The 13,372-nt window shown below is 48.2% G+C and overlaps 1 protein-coding gene across 7 annotated transcripts in view; it reads right to left on the bottom strand.

Annotated features, from left to right (window-relative positions):
• The window catches only part of LOC145360272 (pleckstrin homology domain-containing family G member 5-like), a 141,592-nt gene that overhangs the window by 67,063 nt on the left and 61,157 nt on the right, over positions 1-13,372 (bottom strand). For 6 of the 7 annotated variants that reach the window (XM_080215388.1, XM_080215390.1, XM_080215391.1 and 3 more), the window contains exon 2: positions 10,376-10,452. In XM_080215388.1, coding sequence (XP_080071514.1) covers positions 10,376-10,452 — 77 coding nt within the window. Of the gene's footprint in view, positions 1-7,991; positions 8,336-10,375; positions 10,453-13,372 lie in introns of those variants that run through there. The other variant, XM_080215389.1, reaches the window with a different exon arrangement.

The following is a 13,372-nucleotide window of genomic DNA, read 5'->3' as shown; positions in this document are numbered from 1 at the left end:
GGTACGGGTATTGAGATTGATGCTGGGTACGGGTATTGAGATTGATGCTGGGTACGGGTATTGAGATTGATGCTGGGTACGGGTATTGAGATTGATGCTGGGTAAGGGTATTGAGATTGATGCTGGGTACAGGTATTGAGATTGATGCTGGGTAAGGGTATTGAGATTGATGCTGGGTACGGGTATTGAGATTGATGCTGGGTACGGGTATTGAGATTGATGCTGGGTAAGGGAACTTGCCGATAACTGTCATTCTAAACTGTCAGATCCTCATAAATCAGGTTTACTTAAACATAAATACTGTGTCATTTGGCACTTTGGGACCACATGTTCTTGTTTTAAAGAAACAATTAAACATGCAATGTTTAAGTGGGCAGACTTCAAGTGCTCTGTGATCTCCCACAGGCAATGGAGAGGCAGACAGGGGATTGAGTTGCATTTCAATGTTGTAACTGCAGGGCTCTGCAATCCTCACCTCCTACATGTTAGTTATTAATTTCCAAAGTCTGTGTCACCTAATCACTTAATCCCCACTTCCTGGTTCCTCCCCTATTCTTCATCAAGATCCTGGAATTCAAAGCAATGAGTGTAAATCTGGATCATTGACAGAGGTCAGTGACAGATCCATTGCCTGCAGCTGTCATGGCAACCATTAAAACTACCCAAAATGAAAGGCTGTGCTTCTACAAGTAGCCATGTTTGAAATCCAATCCCTGCTAAACTTTACCTAATTTCAGCCATATGCCTTCAGCCAGGATCCTAACAACTGATTAACAGTGCTGGAAATTGTGGACATGTGTGCATGTGCAACAGGGAGCATCAAAGAAGCAGGTTGGAAAGAAAGACAGGGTTGGCCTTAGTTGCAATGCTTCCCATGGCTTAATAGCCTATCTTAGCTGACACAAACAATAGCTTATTGCATGAGGTGCCAGAGAGCTCACAGTGTCTGTAACGTCTTTGGGAAAGGAATGGTGGAGGCGAAATTAATAAACCAAATCATCAGCTTGCATTCTGCATGGTTTCACGGCCCACAGATTACAGTTGGAGGCCTACAACACCATCCTTGCAACTCAGCAACTTGCTTACATCATCCAATCACATTGGCAGTTACATTGCTCATTCTCTTTGCCCAATCCGAACCCTCATCATCTCTTCCTTTCAGATCCAGGAGACACACACAAAACTCTTTAACTCTCAAAAGCCCAAACGCATCAGAGTAACATCCCAAAGCCTGGGGAGCTTCATAAAGACAAGCTAGTCATTATGCAGGCTGAGTGTTTGGGATGCCAGGGGTACTGTCTGTTTCCAGCTAGAGACAGGGCAGCTCCTGCAGATGGGCTCTGATCTTGGTGAATCTGGTGTCTCCCTCCATGTACAGAGTTGCACAGGTAGTAGGTGGGACTGCAAAATACTCAGGCATATCCATGATCAATCTTAGTCTCACAATTTGGGTCTGCCGGCCTCGCAATCCTGGTGCGTTTCCAGCTTGAACTCTCACGCAGGTGGGGAAGTTGTACGATGTGGGGGAATCTCAAAACTGGTCCCCATTAAACAGGGTGAATGAGGAAGTGAACTCAGGCACATTAGTCTCCAACCTATAAAAGTCAACTGATTTACAGGTTCTACGGAAAGTTTTATGTTGGCCGAACAATCCAAACGCCACTCATTCAACACATGGCAGCTGGGGAAACCAAGAAAGAAAGCAACCTAAAATAGATGTACCTCGACTGGCGGAAAGGAAACAACTACTCACTGCCGGCAGCACCAAGGAGCTCAGTCTATTCCTTACACTTTCTGAAGACTCTGTAGTCTGGCAGGAACCAGGCTCATCAGAATGTTTGTTCAGCAACCAGTACAGGAGTGAGGAACAGAACTCTATGGCCTACTCAGCGAGTCAGCCACTCACTTCCTTTCCCTCTATTATGTGTTCCCATTGTCAGGGATGAATATTACTTCCTAGGAAGAATTTACTCCAAACCAACTGTGACAGTAGGAGGGTCAGGCGGGGTCAAGGGAACAGAGGGGGCCTCAGGATATTCTTCCCACTTTTCTGAGAGAGGAAGGGAACATTTTCTGGGCAGGAAATTACAAAGGATGCAAACACATCAAAGAAATTAGGTTGCGCGTGGCTGCAGTCAGAAACCACCAGGGCTTCGCAAAATAAAGACAAATAGTTTTGCATAATTATCAAAATTACATCAAGATTCCTTTTTCACTGTCACTGTTAACTATCACACACTCATCTCAGTTCACTACAGTGTAACTATCACATATTGTTCAGATACTGCTTGGTACGATGCCCGAAACATTGAATGTGTATTCTGACACTGGTTTCTATAATAAAAGTAGATCCACTGTTCACACAGTTTGTCAGGGAGCTGCTTGGGATGGATGTTTAAAAAGGGATGGATCTGAGAGGAGGAGTCTCTGAAAGTTTAAACAGGGGACAGATGTTTCCTGCAGAAAGAATAGAAGCAAAATGGAATGGAATGAGCTGCAAATGACCATTGTTCAATTCTGTTGCTACCGGGAACTCCTGCCTAAAAATATTTGCTTGAGCTGCTTCTCGTTGTCTTGCATGCAGCTGGCTCGACAGCAGCAGCCCCTATAGCATAATAAAACATCTCAAGGCATTTCACAAAAGCATTATAAAACAAAACTTGACACCCAGCCATATGTAAAATGATTAAAAGCTCGGTCAAAGAGATAGGCTTTAAAGAGCATTTTAGCAGAGAGAGGTAGAAAGATGGAGAAGTTTAGGGAGGGAATTCTAGAGTTTCGGGAGAGGCAGTTGAAGGTATAACTTCCAAAGTGGAGCAATTTAATTCAAAAATGCTATTAAGGCCAGAATTAGTAGAGCACAGAGAAACAGGGTAATATGCCTGGAGGAGGTTACAGAGATAGGCAGGGTCAAGGCCATGGAGGGGTTTGAAAAGGAAAGTAATTTTAAAATTGAGGTTTTGCTTTCGAGTCAATGGTGATCAGCAAAAATGGAGGAGGTCTTGGTGTGAGCAAAAGCACGGACAGCAGAATTTTGAACGACCTCAGGTTTGTGGACAGTGCAATGTGGGAGGCCAGCCAAGAGTGGGTTGGAATAATCTTGAGTCAAATGTAAAGCCAAAGTTACAGACAGTATAGTTCAGCCTCAGATAATTACTGGGGAGAGGGGCGTAGTGGTAGCTAAGGATTGAATTTATGATGACTGGTTTCTACCTTCCTAATGATTAGTTGAAGAAAATTTCTGCTCATCCAGTAATGGAAGTCAAATGAGTCGTCTGACAATTTAGGAACTGTAGAGATGCAGATGAGGTGAGTTGAGTATTGTCAGTGTACATGCAGAAACAGATAAGAACATAAGAAATAGGAGCAGGAGTAGGCCATCTAGCCCTTCGAGCCTGCCCCGCCATTCAATAAGATCATGGCTGATCTGTCGTGTCTCAGTTCCACATTCCCACCCTCTCCCCATAACCCTTAATCCCCTTGCCTATCAAAAGCCTATCAACCTGCGTCTTAAAAATATTTAGTGAGGTAGCCTCCACCACTTCAACGGGAGAGAATTCCAGAGATTCACCACCCTTTGAGTGAAGAAGTTCCTCCTCAACTCCGTTCTAAACCGCCCCCCCCTGTATCTTGAGGCTGTGCCCTCTAGTCCTACTGTCCTTTCTGAGCAGAAAGTGGAATCGTTGTGGGTGGAGATTAGGAACATGAAAGGGAGTAAGACACTGGTGGGTGTCGTTTATAGGCCCCCAAATAATGATCTGGAGGTGGGGCGGGCTGTTAACTCGCAAATAAATGCGGCATGCAGGAATGGAACGGCGATAATTATGGGGGATTTCAATCTACATATTGATTGGTCGACCCATGTTGGACGCGGTGGGCTTGAGGAAGAGTTCTTGGAATGCTGCCGGGATAGTTTCCTTGAACAGTGTGTGTTGGAGCCGACGAGGGGGCGAGCTATCTTGGATCTGATGTTATGTAATGAGGCGGGTAGAATTAGGGACCTTGTGGTGAAGGATCCTCTTGGGAAGAGTGATCATTGTTTGGTGGAGTTTCTGATGCAGATGGAGGAGGAGAAAGTGGGTTCCCGGACATGTGTCCTTTGTTTGAACAGAGGGAAGTACGGTAGGATGAGAGAGGAATTGGCGAATGTTGATTGGGGGACCGCATTGGAAGGTAGGTCTGCTGAGGGACAGTGGAGGATCTTTAAGGAGATCTTTCTTGGTGCTCAGCAGAAATTTATTCTGATGGTGAAAAAGGATCGGAGGAGGAGAGATAATCAGCCGTGGATAACGAAGGAGGTAAAGGAAAGTGTTAAATTAAAAGCGGATGCGTATAGAGTAGCTAAGAGTAGTGGGCGAGAAGAGGATTGGGAGAGGTTTAAATGTCAACAAAGAATGACAAAGAAGTTGATAAAGAAGGGTAGGATAAACTATGAAGCTGGGCTAGCGCTTAATATAAAAAAGGATAGCAAGAGTTTTTATAAATATATAAAAAGGAAGAGGCTGGCTAGGGTGAACATTGGACCCTTAGAGGATGAGAGGGGGGACTTAGTGGTAGGGGATGGGGAAATGGCTGAGGCCTTGAATAACTTTTTTGTTTCGGTCTTCATGGAGGAGGACATGAATAATTTGCCGGGTGTTAGCGATGGAAAGATGGTAGAAATGGAGGGCCTGAATGACATTATTGTTACTAGAGAGGCGGTGCTCGACAGACTGGAGGGACTGATTGTGGACAAGTCCCCAGGGCCGGATGGAATGCATCCAAGGGTTCTGAAAGAAATGGCGGAGGTGATAGTGGATGCCTTGGTGATTATTTTCCAAACGTCGCTGGATTCCGGGGAAGTGCCAGAAGATTGGAAAACGGCTAATGTTACGCCGTTGTTTAAGAAGGGTGGCAGGCAAAAGGCAGGGAATTGTAGGCTGGTTAGTTTAACGTCTGTTGTAGGTAAAATGTTAGAATCCGTGATCAAGGAGAAAATAGCGAGGCATCTTGAGGAGAATTGTTTGATAGAGCAGACGCAGCACGGTTTCGTTAAGGGGGAGTCGTGTCTGACAAATTTATTGGAGTTCTATGAGGATGTGTCTAGGGCGGTGGATAGAGGAGAACCGGTGGATGTGGTGTTTCTTGATTTTCAGAAGGCGTTTGACAAGGTACCTCACAAGAGGTTATTGCAGAAGGTCAGGGGACATGGAGTTGGGGGTAGGGTGTTAGCGTGGATAGAGGATTGGCTGTCAAATAGGAGGCAGAGAGTGGGGGTCAATGGGTGCTATTTGGATTGGCGGTTGGTGACTAGTGGAGTGCCCCAGGGGTCAGTGCTGGGGCCTCAGCTATTTACCATTTATATAGATGATCTGGAGGAGGGAACCGAGTGTATGGTGTCGAAATTTGCTGATGACACCAAGATTGGTGGAACGGCAAATTGTGCGGAGGGTGTGGAGAGTCTGCAGAAGGATCTAGATAGGCTGGGCAAATGGGCCAGGAACTGACAAATGGAATTTAATGTTGGCAAGTGCGAGGTGGTCCACTTTGATAGGAATAACGGTAGGAAGGATTATTACTTACGTGGCGAAAAACTGCAGCAGGCGACGGTGCAGAGGGACCTCGGGGTCCTTGTGCATGAGTCGCAAAAAACCCAGCTTGCAGGTGCAGCAGGTGGTCAGGAAGGCGAATGGGATGCTGGCCTTCATAGTGAGGGGGATTGAATATAAAAGTAGGGAGGTCTTGCTGCGGCTGTATAGGGCATTGGTGAGGCCGCAGCTGGAGTACTGTGTGCAGTTTTGGGCGCCGTACTTACGCAAGGATATTTTGGCCTTGGAGGGAGTGCAGAGGAGGTTTTCTAGGCTGATGCCGGAGTTGAGGGGGTTGAGCTATGAGGAGAGGCTGAATAAACTAGGCTTGTACTCGTTAAAAGTTTAGAAGAATGAGGGGAGATCTCATTGAGACGTATAAGATGAAGAATGGGATAGATAGGATAGAGGTGGAGAGACTCTTCCTGCTCAGAAAGGATAGTAGGACTAGGGGACACAGCCTCAAGATAAAGGGGGGAGCGGTTTAGAACGGAGTTGAGGAGGAACTTCTTCACTCAAAGGGTGGTGAATCTCTGGAATTCTCTGCCCGTTGAAGTGGTGGAGGCTGCCTCGCTAAATATATTTAAGACGCAGGGTGACAGGTTTTTGATAGGCAAGGGGATTAAGGGTTATGGGGAGAGGGCGGGATTGTGGAACTGAGCCACGACAGATCAGCCATGATCTTATTGAATGGCGGGGCAGGCTCGAAAGGCTAGATGGCCTACTCCTGCTCCTTTTTCTTATGTTCTTATGTTAAGGACTATTACTTACGTGGTGAAAAACTGCAGCATGCGACAGTGCAGAGGGACCTTGGGGTCCTTGAGCATGAGTTGCAAAAACCCAGCCTGCAGATGCAGCAGGTGGTCAGGAAGGTGAATGGGATGCTGGCCTTCATAGCGAGGGGGATTGAATATAAAAGTAGGGAGGTCTTGCTGCAGCTGTATAGGGTACTGGTGAGGCCGCAGCTGGAGTACTGAGGCAAGAGTATGTTCAAATACTTTGGGAGCTTGGAGATGAGGCAGCAGCTTGTGAAGATGGAGTTGTCAAGGGCTTTGTTCTTTCGAAGAAGGGGATGGTGATGGCAGATTTGAAGGAGAAGGGGACATTATTGAGAATGAATCATAGAGGTATACAGAATGAGTCATAGAGGTATACAGTATGGAAACAGGCCCTTTGGTCCAACTCGTCTATGCACTTTTTTTTAAACAAGGCACAAAGAACAAAGAAAATTACAGCACAGGAACAGGCTTTTCAGCCCTCCAAGCCTGCACCGACCATGAAAAACCCTAAAGCTAATCCCAATTGCCTGCATTTGGCCCATATTCCTCAATACCAATCTTAACCATGTAACTATCTAAACGCTTTTTAAAAAACAACATTGTACCAGCCTCTACTACTACCTCTGGTAGCTTGTTCCAGACACTCACCACCCTATGTGTGAAAAAATTGCCCCTCTGGGGCACTTTTGTATCTCTCCCCTCTTGCCTTAAACCTGCGCCCTCTAGTTTCAAACTCCCCTACTTTTGGAAAAATAAATTGACTATCTAGCTGATCTGTGCCTCTCATTATTTTATAGACCTCTATAAGATCACCCCTCAGCTTCTTACGCTCTAGAAAAAAAAGTCCCAGTCTATCCAGCCTCTCCTTATAACTCAAACCATCATCCTGATAGCATCCTAGTATATCTTTTCTGCACTCTTTCTAGTTTAATAATATCATTTCTATAATAGGGTGACCAGAACTGCACACAGTCTTCCAAGTGTGGCCTTACCAATGTTTCGTACAACTTCAACAAAATGTCCTAACTCCTGTATTCAATGTTCTGACCAATGAAACCAAGCACGCTGAATGCTTTCTTCATCACTCTATCACCTATAACTCCACTTTCAAGGAGCTGTGAACATGTGCCCCTAGATCTCTTTGTTCTGTAACTCTCCCCAACGCCCTACCATTAACTGAGTAAGTTCTGATGGATGAGGTGAGGCAGAGAGGGTGGGGATTGAGTAATGGTATGGAGAGGACAAGTTGAGTCTATAACTGCCCAACACAACTTTTATCTCATCATCTCATTACAAATTCTCAATTTTTTTCACACAAAATAATGAATAAGGTACAATCAAATCTGGCAGCCATTTTGAACACAGCAAGATTCCACAAACAGCCATGAGATGAATGGGAATCTGAGAGGAATGTTGTCCCAGGATGCCAAAACAACTGCTTGCCATTCCACAAACAGTTGCAGGGTCTTTAACACACACTCAAAGAGGCAGACAGGGTCTCAGTTTAATGTCTCATCCCTTAGCCCTTTTGACTCAGAGCTGAGGGTGTGACTAACAAAGCCAAGCTGATAGGCTGAAGAAGACTAGCTGCTTGTTCCACAATCTACGCCATTGCTGGAGGTAAGACAAAGATTCAGCAACTTACCTCTTCATCCTGGCTTATAATGGAGTCTGGGGGAATCTCAGGAGGCTGGTGAGCTGGCCTTAGCCAAGGATCTTGCTGCATTTGCTTCATTGCCAAGCTAAACACATCCGGTTTTAAAATTAGAATAAAACTCAGGATGAATACATGGTGAAGAAGTTCAGCAGCACCACAGTCTGGGAACTAGAGCCTGCCAGTATTAGAAGAGTGTGCTAAAGGTGATTCTAACGAGACTGCTGCTTTAATTCTCAATTGGCAACAGGTTAAAGCCCTGAATCAGTGAAACAACCAACAAGAAGTGGTGGTCTGTTGCTGTGCCTCTCTCTGTGAGCAGGAACCCCACTGTCTGCCCGTGTTCCCTCAGGCAACAACTCACTGAGCACACCAGCAACAGACGATTAGCATTGCGTGACTCTCAGGGAGGAGCTGTCTGATACAGCACACGCTGTCTGAGGATCCTGTACACACAAAAAAACTTTACAGTCAGCACTGGGAGCAGTGCCCAGGTGAGTTAACCCTCGAGAGCCTGAATCTTGACATTAAAAACACAACCCAATGAAACAATGGGTCTGAGAGCTCAGATTCACTAATTACAACATTTGACTACACAATCTATCTGTGCTAGGGACCCAGTCAATGCCAGCAGCAGGTGAGAGAGGATGGGCACAGTCAGTGGGGGGTGGGCGTGGTGGCAGTTTCTTCTACTTGCAGGGAATTATGATTCCCTCTTCCCCACCTCTCTCCTCCCACTTTTCTGTTTCTGGTTTTGGGGTTCAGATCTCAGCTTACCCACCCTGCGCACATCCCATTTTCTTTCCCTGATCACATAGTGAATAGTTGTCTGTGATTCCAGCTTCAAGGAGAATCTGCCAAGAGCAAGAAACATGCCAGCCAGGAGCACTGTACCATTATGGCAAAACTATGCACATGCCAACTAAGCAATGCAATGGGATGTCAGCTACATATGGTGTCTCACACTCACTTCATGTAACACTTTCTCTCTCATGTTCTGTTTATAACATGCTCTCCTTTACAGCTTAATGAATGCTCAATCTCACTCGAAGCAATGCCATGTGCTGAAACTGTCAAAGATATTGAGAGGTTTGAGATATCATACTTTACATAACGCATCAAATCTTGACAAGAACAAGAAACACTGTCACTTTCTGCTGGGTTTTCTGATTTTGTTCCTTGAGGCATTGAATTGGGGAGAATGGGGACAGGGGCAGGGGTGTGACCAGCAAACAGAGAGCAGGGGTATAAGCCTATGGGGGTGAGGGGGGCATGCAGGCAGAGGACAAAGTTGTAGGGCAGAGGCAGTGGTCAGGAAGCAAGGGGGCTGCAGTTGCCATGCATGCATGTTTGCAGGTGAGGGTCAGTATAATTTTCTGTGGTGGTGGAGGATGACAGATGGAGTCTTGTGGCATAACCAAAGCTCTAGGCACTAGCAGTCCCTTCCACTTCAAGAACTTGAAATGCATTACAGGGCATCAGTAACAACATTTATTCTGTGAGATCCCACTCAATTTAGCAAATTACGAATTAGAGCAGGGTGGAAAATGGTAGCTCCCAAAAGCACCATGCATACTGCTTGTGAGAAGAGCTCTCTATGACACTCTGTGATTGAACATAAATAGAGATTACACAGATTCACCTTGAATTGTCCTATGAAATTTCAGCAGACCATTGGGAGAATACCCCAAAAATTCAATCCTTCCTTCCAGTAATTGACAACGTTTCAATGGAGGGATGCTGCCATCACCTGGTTAGCAAGCCAGCTGTATGCTCACCAGCCTTCTAGGGGTCATACCTTTATATAGCACCTTAACACATCTCTCAGGGCAACACAAAGCTCTCACAGAGTGAATTACTTCTGAAGTGCAGTCTTTGTTGTTATGTGGATTAACACATTAGTCATACCCCATAGCAAGATTGCACAAAAACAAATAAATGAATGACTACTTGATCAATTTGTTGAGGGAGAACTGTTGAAAGGCACAGGAGGAACTCCTCTTGCTTCCTCTAATATTGCCCTGGGAACCAGCAAGACAGCAGGACAGCTTACTGTGTCTCCTGGAAGGCAAATTACTATGGCCCCTGGTTTATGGTCTCCACCGAATCATCGAATATGATTGCAAAAGTTCAATGTGCCCTATCACAGACCCACTTAATCACAAGATAGATTACAATAACTGATTCCTGGATATAGGTGGACTGACCTTCATTACCCAACTAGCACATTGGTGAGTGAGAGAGGCAAAGGGAGAGAACTAAAGAATTGAAGACCAAAAGTGGGAAAGAGAAGGAGAGAGAGTGCATGCATGTTTGCAGGAGTGTGAATGTAAAGTGTGTGCATGCCAGCCGTGAGGAGGAATAAGACGCCTTACCTTGATAGCCCTTCTCTTGTCCACGCATTCTTGATGCTGACAAAGCAGAACTTTCTCTTCTGTTAAACTCCGTTCATCTGCAAAATACAAACCACCACAGTTAGTTCCACCAGAAAATATTAAAACAGTAACGCAGCGCACCGAGGGTGATGGGGCAGTAACGCAGCGCACCGAGGGTGATGGGGCAGTAACGCAGCGCACCGAGGGCGATGGGGCAGTAACGCAGCGCACCGAGGGCGATGGGGCAGTAACGCAGCGCACCGAGGGCGATGGGGCAGTAACGCAGCGCACCGAGGGCGATGGGGCAGTAACGCAGCGCACCGAGGGCGATGGGGCAGTAACGCAGCGCACCGAGGGCGATGGGGCAGTAACGCAGCGCACCGAGGGCGATGGGGCAGTAACGCAGCGCACCGAGGGCGATGGGGCAGTAACGCAGCGCACCGAGGGCGATGGGGCAGTAACGCAGCGCACCGAGGGCGATGGGGCAGTAACGCAGCGCACCGAGGGCGATGGGGCAGTAACGCAGCGCACCGAGGGCGATGGGGCAGTAACGCAGCGCACCGAGGGCGATGGGGCAGTAACGCAGCACACCGAGGGCGATGGGGCAGTAACGCAGCACACCGAGGGCGATGGGGCAGTAACGCAGCACACCGAGGGTGATGGGGCAGTAACGCAGCACACCGAGGGTGATGGGGCAGTAACGCAGCACACCGAGGGTGATGGGGCAGTAACGCAGCACACCGAGGGTGATGGGGCAGTAACGCAGCACACCAAGGGTGATGGGGCAGTAACGCAGCACACCAAGGGTGATGGGGCAGTAACGCAGCACACCGAGGGTGATGGGGCAGTAACGCAGCACACAGAGGGTGATGGGGCAGTAACGCAGAGTACCAAGCGTGACGGGGCAGTAACGCAGCATACCGAGGGTGATGGGGCAGTAACGCAGCATACCAAGGGTAATGGGGCAATAATGCAGTGTAGCGAGGGAGATGCGGCACCAACACAGTGTAGTGAGGGTGATGGGGCAGTAATGCAGTGTAGCGAGGGTGATGGGGAAGTATCACAATACAGCAAGGGTGATGGGGCAGTAATGCAGTGTAGCAACAGTGATGGGGCAGTAACGCAGAGTAGCAAGGATGATGGGGTAGTAATGCAGTGTAACGAGGGTGATGGGGCAGTGTTGCAATGTAACAAGGGTGATGGGATAGCAATGCAGTGTAGCGAAGATGATGGGGCAATAACAGTGTACCGAGGGTGATGGGGCAGTATCGCAATGTACCGAGGGTGATAGAGCAGTATTGCAGTGTACCGAGGGTGATGTTGCAGTATCACAGTGTAGCGGGGGGATGGGGCAGTGTAGCAATGTACCAGGGGTGATGGAGCAGTAATGTGGTGTAGCGAGGGTGATGGGGCAGTAACGCAGTCTAGCAAGGTTGATGGGGCAGTAATGCAGTGTCGTGAGGATGATGAGGCAGTAACGCAGTCTAGCAAGGGTGATAGGGCAGTAACGCAGTGAACTGAGGGTGATGGGATAGTATTGCAGTGTACCGAGGGTGATGGGCAATATCGCAGTGTACTGAGAGTGATGGGCAGTATCGCACTGTACTGAGGGTAATAGGACAGTATCGCAGTGTAGCAGGGGTGATGGGGCAGTATTGCAAATGTACTGAGGGTGATGGGGCAGTAACACAGTGTAGTGTGGGTGATGGGTCAGTACTGAAATGTACCAAGGGTAATGGGACAGTATCGCAATGTACCGATGCTGATGGGGGACTATCACAGTGCACTAAGGGTGATGTTGCAGTATCACAGTGTAGTGGGAGATGGGGCAGTATAGCAATGTACTGAGGGTGACGGGGCAGTAATGAGGTGTAGCGAGGATGATGGGACAGTAACGCAGTGTACTGAGAATGATGGGGCAGTATTGCAGTGTAGCGAGGGTGATGGGGCAGTAACGCAGTGTAGTGAGGGTGATGCGGCGCTAACGCAGTGTAGAGAGGGTGATGGGGTGCTAATGCAGCGTAGTGAGGGTGATGGGGTGCTAACGCAGTGTAGTGAGGGTGATGCGGCGCTAACGCAGTGTAGTGAGGGTGATGGGGTGCTAATGCAGCGTAGTGAGGGTGATGGGGCGCTAATGCAGTGTAGTGAGGGTGATGGGGTGCTAATGCAGCGTAGTGAGGGTGATGGGGCGCTAACGCAGTGTAGTGAGGGTGATGCGGCGCTAACGCAGCGTAGTGAGGGTGATGGGGTGCTAATGCAGCGTAGTGAGGGTGATGGGGCGCTAATGCAGTGTAGTGAGGGTGATGGGGTGCTAATGCAGCGTAGTGAGGGTGATGGGGCGCTAACGCAGTGTAGTGAGGGTGATGGGGCGCTAATGCAGTGTAGTGAGGGTGATGGGGCAGTATTTCAGTGTAGCGAGGGTGATGGGGCAGTATTTCAGTGTAGCGAGGGTGATGGGGCAGTATTTCAGTGTAGCGAGGGTGATGGGGCAGTATCGCAGTGTAGCGAGGGTGATGGGGCAATTACGCAGTGTACCGACGGTGATGGGACAATAACATAGTGTAGCGAAGGTGATGGGGCAGTAATGCAGTGTACTGAGGGGATGGGGCAGTAATGCAGTGTACTGAGAGTGATGGGGCAGTATTTCAGTGTAGCGAGGGTGGTGGGGCGCTAACGCAGCGTAGCGAGGGTGGTGGGGCGCTAATGCAGCGTAGCGAGGGTGATGGGGCGCTAACGCAGCGTAGCGAGGGTGATGGGGCGCTAACGCAGCGTAGCGAGGGTGATGGGGCGCTAACGCAGCGTAGCGAGGGTGATGGGGCGCTAACGCAGTGTAGTGAGGGTGATGGGGCACTAATGCAGTGTAGTGAGGGTGATGCGGCGCTAACGCAGTGTAGTGAGGGTGATGTGGCAGTATTTCAGTGTAGCAAGGGTGATGGGGCACTAATGCAGTGTAGTGAGGGTGATGGGGCACTAACGCAGCGTAGCGAGGGTGATGGG

This window comes from Carcharhinus amblyrhynchos, chromosome 30 (genome assembly GCF_965287045.1).
Source record: "Carcharhinus amblyrhynchos chromosome 30, sCarAmb.v2.hapA, whole genome shotgun sequence".
In the NCBI taxonomy this organism is placed as follows: domain Eukaryota; kingdom Metazoa; phylum Chordata; class Chondrichthyes; order Carcharhiniformes; family Carcharhinidae; genus Carcharhinus; species Carcharhinus amblyrhynchos.
The sequence above is the reverse complement of the archived record's forward strand: the minus strand, read 5'-3'. Positions and strand labels throughout refer to the sequence as shown.